General features: G+C 50.6%; 1 protein-coding gene across 1 annotated transcript; it reads left to right on the forward strand.

Annotated features, from left to right (window-relative positions):
- Nucleotides 1-293: 293 nt before the first annotated feature.
- Nucleotides 294-7171, forward strand: EIF2B2 (eukaryotic translation initiation factor 2B subunit beta). The gene is made up of 8 exons (XM_074824753.1): nucleotides 294-539; nucleotides 1063-1183; nucleotides 1744-1892; nucleotides 2663-2826; nucleotides 3110-3205; nucleotides 4077-4214; nucleotides 4910-4976; nucleotides 5884-7171. The coding sequence occupies exons 1-8, from the start codon at nucleotides 377-379 to the stop codon at nucleotides 6039-6041; spliced, it is 1056 nt and encodes a 351-aa protein (XP_074680854.1). The 5' UTR covers nucleotides 294-376; the 3' UTR covers nucleotides 6042-7171.
- Nucleotides 7172-7307: the final 136 nt, after the last annotated feature.

The raw sequence follows: 7307 nt of genomic DNA on the forward strand, positions 1-7307 counted from the left end.
CCACCTCAGGGGCACCTCCCCTGGTAGCCGCCCGCGCCCCCCGCTCGCCCGGCTCCAGCACCCTCACCCCCCAGCACCGAGGCCCGGCCACCGCCGCCCGCCCGTGACCCCGCCCCCCGGGCCCGGCCCGCCACCGTCCCACAAACCCCCGCGCGGCGGGCAGCGTCCGGCGTGGCGAGCGGGGTCAGGGGTCACCGCCCATCACCCGGGTTACGACGCGCGCCCCCGCCACGCGCGAACCCGCCGGCCGCACTTCTCATTGGCTGCGCCGCCGCCGGGGGGTGGGAGTACTCTGGCAGTCTCTGCCAATGGGGCAGCGGGGTGGCGGAAGCGGCGTGCGCGGCTGCGGGCCCAGCCGGAGCGGAGTGCTGCCGCCATGCCGGGTGCAGCCGACCGCGGCTCGGAGCTGTCGGAGCAGATCGAGGCCTTCGTGGCGAGGCTGCGGGGCGGCGGGGAGCGGCCGCGCTCCGAGGACACGGCGCGGCAAACGCTGTCGCTGCTGCGAAAGATCATCGCGCACGGGCGATGGAGCCGGGCCGGTGAGGGCCGGGCGGCGGCGGGCAGGGCCCCGTGAGGCGGCGGGGGAGCTGTGGGAGGGCAGCGGTGGGGGCGCCTGGAGGCCCTCGGGGGAGCTGGGAGCCTCGCTAGCAGCTGCCGGCGGGCCTGGGTTCCTGCCGCACCGCAGCCCTTCGCAGCCTGCTGGGCTTATCAGTGTCACTTCGTGAGGAGTGACCCGAGTCTCCCCCGCGTCAGCGGTGTCAGGCCCGGCGCTGACCATTCCGGCAGCAGGTGGTTTCCTCTTTCACTAAACTCACTGCTTACGGTCTTCTGTAAGTTTTGAGTCCGTGTTGTGACCAAGTGATTCATACTATAGAAACCGCAGTGGACTTAGGTGCTCTGCGAGTGGCTTTCTGCTCGCATCTCTGTACTTTTCCTCGGTGTTGCATTACTAGTGCCAGAGCCAGGCTCTGACTGTCGGGCTGCTGTGGAGTGAGCGCATTGGTTTGACGCTCACATGGGTTTGCTCTGGGCAGCAATAACCAAGGCCCTCTTCTCTTTCAGGGGAGCTCATGGACCTGATCCGGACAGAGGGCCAGAGGATGACGGCAGCCCAGCCGTCTGAGACAACTGTGGGCAACATGGTGCGGCGAGTGCTGAAGGTCATTCGGGAAGAGTATGGCAGGTGAAGTGCCCCTCTCTTGCTGCCTAGACCCCTCCTAAGAGCCCTGAACAGCCCTCCCACACAGTGTGTTCTGCTGCCTCTCTGAGACCCCTTTAGTTTCCATCACCCCCTTTTCACGTCTCCTGTAGAGGGATTCAGCAAGTATAACATCAAAGGAAACCTGTTGTTTTCAGATAGCTGATGACACTTCCTCTAGCGAAACTCCACTTGGTGTATGTGTTGTGGGTACGTGAAAACAGTCTGTGCCCTGACCTCAGGCTGTTCTCTCCTTGTGTTCCCAGGAGGGTCCATTCTACTGGAGCAGTAGCCTTGAGCCTGCCCCTCATCTGTGGGCTGCAGCGTTTGCACACAACTTAGGAAGGCGCTTCCTGGCAGAGCTTCGGGTGTCTTTCTGACAGAGAGAGCTAGGGAAGCTCTTTGGCGTGGCGTGCCTCCTGCGTGTGGTTTTCCTTCCTCTCTGATCACTGTTCACATCCAGGTGTGCTGTGCTGTGGGGATGGTACTCAGCCTGGCTGTGCCCCTGCACTCTCCTGAGGCTGAAGGGCTGCTTCTCTCCGCAGGCTTCATGGGCGCAGTGAGGAGAGCGACCAGCAAGAATCCCTGCACAAACTCCTGACTTCTGGAGGACTGAGTGAGGATTTCAGCACCCCTTATCCTCCCCTCAGAGCAAACGTTATTGAAGCTATTAACGAGCTGCTAATAGAGCTAGGTATGGATGGGTCTGAACTGCCCCATGAGTGGAGCTGCTTATGGGATGGGACTGATGCTTCCCTCTCCTCTTAGGTGGAAAGAAAACAGCAGGGATCTGGGAGGCTTAATCTGAAGGAACTAAGGAACTGAAGTCCTGCTGCTCCCAGGACTTAGTTTAAGTCCTCTTTGGCTTACAGGCAGCTGTGTGGAACATCATGGAGGGAACAGTATGGGGGGGCTATCTTAGTCTTCTGGAAAGTCTTGAGCTGAGTCCTCTGAAGAACAGTATCAAAAATGTGCCACAGTTGGACTTAATCCCTATGCACGTATAACCTGCCTCTTGTCACAAAGTGCTGTGATACATGTTCCTTTTTCTGCAGTCTTGTGACAGATCAGGCACCTGACTCTTCTTCTGAGGCCCAGGTTGCCCTGCCTCTTCTTTCCACGTGGTTCTAGTGCTACTGAGCTGTAAAACCATTGAATTTCTGTCACTAGTTGTTGTGTGGGCATGGTGGTCATCTGGAGTAGTGCTGACACAATCTGCTCCTCTCATGATGGAGTTTTCAATACAGCTATGTCTATGAGTAGCTGGGGAGCACAGGGCATTCAAGGGCCAGTTTCTTGGTCCCTCTCCACTGGTAAAAAGAATGGGGAGAAAAGCTGCTCCTGCCTTACCAGTGCTCATAGAATTGCTTTAGTAAAAAAACGATCTTGTTGGAGGACAGCCGTAGCAGCACCAGTGTTGCTTTTCCTGGCAGCTTTTCCACCCACGGCTTCCTTCTGTTACAGAGGGCACCACTGATAACATTGCCATGCAGGCGCTGGAGCACATCCACTCCAATGAGGTGATCATGACCATTGGCTACTCGCGCACCGTTGAGGCCTTCCTGAAGGAAGCTGCCCGCAAGCGGAAGTTCCAGGTCATCGTGGCGGAGTGCGCGCCGTTCTGCCAGGTGAGGCCCGGGCTGGTTGCCTTCTCCAGGCGCCGCGCCGTCCCGCGCGTTCTTACTGAACCCTTGTCTCTGGAGGCAAGCTGAACATTACGGAAATTCCTCTGCAGTGCAGAGACTGAAGACAGCTCGTTATCCTACCCCACATCTTTCAGTCAGAGGGCTGTATTTGTGCTCCATCACTTGGTATTTTTGTGGTTCAGACAAGAATTGAGTGCCAATATCTCTACAGATGCATTGTAGGATGTGTGTCCCAGGGGACCAATTGGATTCTTCCTCTTTTTAGGGTCATGAAATGGCTGTCCGACTGTCTAAAGAGAACATTGAAACTACTGTCATGAGTGATGCAGCTATTTTTGCTGTCATGTCTCGAGTCAACAAGGTAAGGAGGGCTCTGCTGGAGGGAGGGAGTTCATGGCAGGTTTGGAGCTTAGGCCTCCCAAACCAGCTGCAGGTCTGGGCAGTGATGGATGCGTTTCTTCACTGAAGATTCAAAATTGTAATAGTCCATATTTACAGCTAGGGTGGAGATGCAGTGTGGAACCCCAGGGTTCTGCAGTACAGTGACTAACTGCATGGTGATAGGTTTTTCCTGCCTTAGTGGCTAACAGGCAGAACAGTTACAAGAAACCAAGACAGCAAAGCCTCATCTGATTAACTTCATGATTTTTAAAGAAGATGGAAAAAACCCCAGCATTTCCAAAGGGGAGAAACAACCCTTGTGTGGAACACAAGATGGGTGGTGAAGGGAATTGTCAAGGTGTGTCTTTTCAAACAGACCTGTTATGTACTTTTGTAGAGATGAAGATTTGGCACCCCAAACTAAATAAAATCCAGCCACACCACTTCTTACCTATATATTTTAAGCTGCTTTACATTATTCCCTTTTACAGCAAGGGAATTGTTGCAGCCAGCAGTCTAGTTACTTGTACAAAGCTTACTTTGCAGGCTCATAGAACAACAGGGAACACAGCCCAGTTTCTGCTCGGTGTTCCCTGCAGCAGAATATACATTTGTCCTCTGAAGTTCTCAGTGCTGGCCTCGCCATGCTGGAGTCATGCTCTTGTTAGAGAGGAACATCTCAGTGCAGAGCCAGTGCCAGATGAAACAGATCAGGCATCCAGCTGCCCTGTAACTCCAGCCTTGTTCTGACAAACTCCTCCTCCAGCTCATCCGGCAGGGTCCGAGCCAGGAAGCGTTCCTTCCCCAGTTTGCCGTGGAAGATGCCATCCAATGCTGATTTGTCTTTTAAGGTCATCATCGGTACCAAGACAATCCTGGCCAATGGTGCCCTGATTGCTGTGAGTGGGACTCACACTCTGGCGCTGGCAGCTAAACACCACTCCACCCCGCTCATCGTCTGTGCCCCCATGTTCAAGCTTTCACCGCAGGTAAGTACAGCAGCGCTTCAGGACTGCACCTGCCCTACATACAGATGGGGGGTGACTTTATGCTTGTGGAAGCTTGGGCTGGAGAGCAGCCCTGTCCCAGGGTGAGGTTGGTAAATGAGCCATCTCCCCCATCTAGCGCCGTTACTTCAGATAGGAGGTCCTCACCCCGATGTGGCATGCCTCGGGTCTCCTTGAAGCACCCTCCTCTGCCACATGCTCTGAGTAAGCAGTGCACTGGGTGTAAGGATGTAGACCATTGCCTATTAGAGACTGACATCACCATACTGATTTTTCTTCAGCCGCAGCAGATTTCAATATATATCTTTAGTGTTGTAAGACCCTGTGTACTGACAGAGGAGGTAGATGGAGATACTCTAAACTGTTTCTTACACTCAGTACTTTTTCAGTATTGTCAAATGTAGTTGGAGACTGAGGAAGTCACTTCTTTGCTCCAGTTCTCTAGGCTTTGCAAAAGGACAGTCAGGACATAGGTGGCTCTAAAAGCTCTGAGAAGAAAACCTTTCACCTGTAGATGTTGCAGAGGTTCTAGGCACAAGCACTATTAAACAAATGTAGTGTCATGTGGCAAGTCGTCTTCCTGTGCTTTAGTTCCTTACAGCACCCAGGATCTGTTTTCACCAGGATAACGAGGCAGTCTCTTTTTTCCTGACCCTCCTGTACTCTTTCTCATTCAGTTCCCCAACGAGGAAGATTCATTCCACAAGTTTGTGTCACCACAGGAAGTGCTGCCATTCACAGAAGGTACTGGTTCTTTACACAGGCTGGTCAAGCTCATTCAGGCTATAATTATTTTTTTTTTTAAAAGCTCACAAAATTTGAACACAAGACTGTTCTGTAACCAAGACAGAAAATACTATGCTGTTTTCTTAAACAGAAAGAAGTGCTGGGAAACATCCTATTTTATATGTAACCTTATATTATAGAATGTACAGAAAAAGGATTTCCTTTGAACACTATCTTTGCACTTTTGCTTCTGCTCTGAAATAGTCAGTGTTTTATTGTAGGATTATGATAATGGTGCCAGGCAGGTGGCAGTTTCCTGTGGGACAGAGCAGATGCCCGACAGCGAGGGCAGCTTCCTTTCCTTCCTACAACTCATGTTAACTTCTTGAAACTGTGTTATGTGATCTGCTTGTTGAAACCCAGTATCTCTGCAATGGGCTTCCCACACAAGCACCATCTTTAGAAAGGCATCAGGTCCCAAGCCCACTTTCAGATAGCAAAGTCTCTTTTGAAAGCCTCATTTCTCTGTGACAAAGACTTTTGAAATGAAGATACCAGGTTTGGCACAGGTTTTTGGTTTTGGCCTTCTGAGCTTTTCTTTAAATAATAACTTTGGCAGCTCCAGGATTCTTGTATTCTGATTACATGCTGGCAGGTTTTCTGGCAATCAGTAAATCTGTATTGGGGGTAGATGGGGCTTTTTTCAGTAAAAACTACCAAGAGAGTGCTGCCATTCATCCAAGATTGCTGTATACCTGTAATTCAATGACATCAGCGAGGAAGTTGGAAAGTATTCAGGATGTTCCAGTACTGACTTCAGGGTGGCATGTGCATAGCCAGTTTCTTCAGGGGCTTGGGAAGATGTGCAGAAGACTAAATGTACTTTGAGTTGCTTTGTCTAATACTGCTGCTATTCACTTTACAGGGGAGATCCTGGCAAAGATCAACGTTCACTGCCCAGTGTTTGACTACGTCCCTCCAGAGCTCATTACTCTCTTCATTTCTAACATTGGGGGTAACGCGCCTTCCTACATCTACCGCCTCATGAGTGAGCTCTACCACCCAGACGACTATGAACTCTAATGCCGTGAAGCATGTCACTCTCCGGACTTTTCCTATCTTTCTCTTTAGAAAGATACAACAGCTAATTAAAGTGTGTGTTGCAAAGATGGGTTGCTGTGGGGAATCGGTGGGGGATTTGCTCAGCAATATCCATCCTACCCAAAAGCAGGAGAAGGCAGAGCTCTTTTACAGCTTCTCATCCCTGTGCTGTGCTGGAAGCCACATGGAGCTGCTAAGCCAGTGTAGTGCTAGGGCCTGAATAATAGGCCCTGAAACAAAGTTGACCTCTAGATGAACCTCACAACCAAACATTATCCATTATTAGTATCTGCTAACTAGTAAAATCTGTATTACCATTAGCATTTATTAATTAATATCTGATCATTTTCACTAGTGAAAGGTGTGTCTTAGGCAAAATGTAATCAGTAGCGAGAATGAAATGTGAGAATGTGTACCCAGCTTCCCTTGTTTAGCCTTGTTCAAGGCTGAGAACCCAAGTGTTTGGCCTTGTTAGAAACTCCCTTGGTTCTCCCCCCCGAGCCCTGGCCAGGCTTTGGGTGGAATCCAACAGGAGGATGAAGCCAGATGTTTCTGCTCAAAGAAAGGTGCAAGTCATTCTGACGTGCTGATTTTTGGTATATAAGGCTGGACCCTCTTGCCGCGACTTTGGAAGCCTCACCTACGGGTGGACGCATCGCGTAGGACTTCCCCCTTGCCGGGACAGGCTCTCCAAATCCTCGCTGCAACCGGGGCTGCCCAGCGCCTGCGGGTCTGGATGTTGGTAACGTATGCAAGTGGTGAGGTGTCTTTCTTAATCACTATTCTCCCCATCGTGTCGTAATGGTTAGGTGCATTACTTTGCTTGTTCTTATTTTCTATAACTAACTGTACGTAGTAATAATTAAGTGTGCCATTCTGTATTTTTCTTATTGCTTATTTTCTGTATTACTTAGTTATATCCTTTAATTATTAACAGTAAAATAAGCCTGCTCTTTTCACTCTGGTGTCTGAGTTTAACTGACACCCTCAATCAGCAGAACACCCACTTTGATTCTGAAACAGCAATGCATACATGTAACTGTCTGGGGCAGCTAAGCTGTTACTTCCATGTATGCTGCAATAAAGGCTGTTTACTGTGATTTCACCATTAAGCATGTTTTCCACATACAGTTATTTTGTTTCTTTAACTAGCAGGAGTTTCACCAATGTAGTGAGTTGCCTGCACCTATGATGAAGTAGCAGGCTTTAAGGGATGCTTTCACATATGAATGTGATAGGAATCCATTG

This window comes from Strix aluco, chromosome 4 (genome assembly GCF_031877795.1).
Source record: "Strix aluco isolate bStrAlu1 chromosome 4, bStrAlu1.hap1, whole genome shotgun sequence".
In the NCBI taxonomy this organism is placed as follows: domain Eukaryota; kingdom Metazoa; phylum Chordata; class Aves; order Strigiformes; family Strigidae; genus Strix; species Strix aluco.

Excerpts from the sequence above, each read along its gene's own strand:
- EIF2B2 (XM_074824753.1), top strand. The coding sequence starts at position 377 with ATGCCGGGTGCAGCCGACCGCGGCTCGGAGCTGTCGGAGCAGATCGAG. Across the intron at positions 2,827-3,109 it reads AGTGCGCGCCGTTCTGCCAG|GGTCATGAAATGGCTGTCCG; the intron begins GTGAGGCCCGGG and ends TCCTCTTTTTAG. Across the intron at positions 4,977-5,883 it reads AGTGCTGCCATTCACAGAAG|GGGAGATCCTGGCAAAGATC; the intron begins GTACTGGTTCTT and ends TTCACTTTACAG.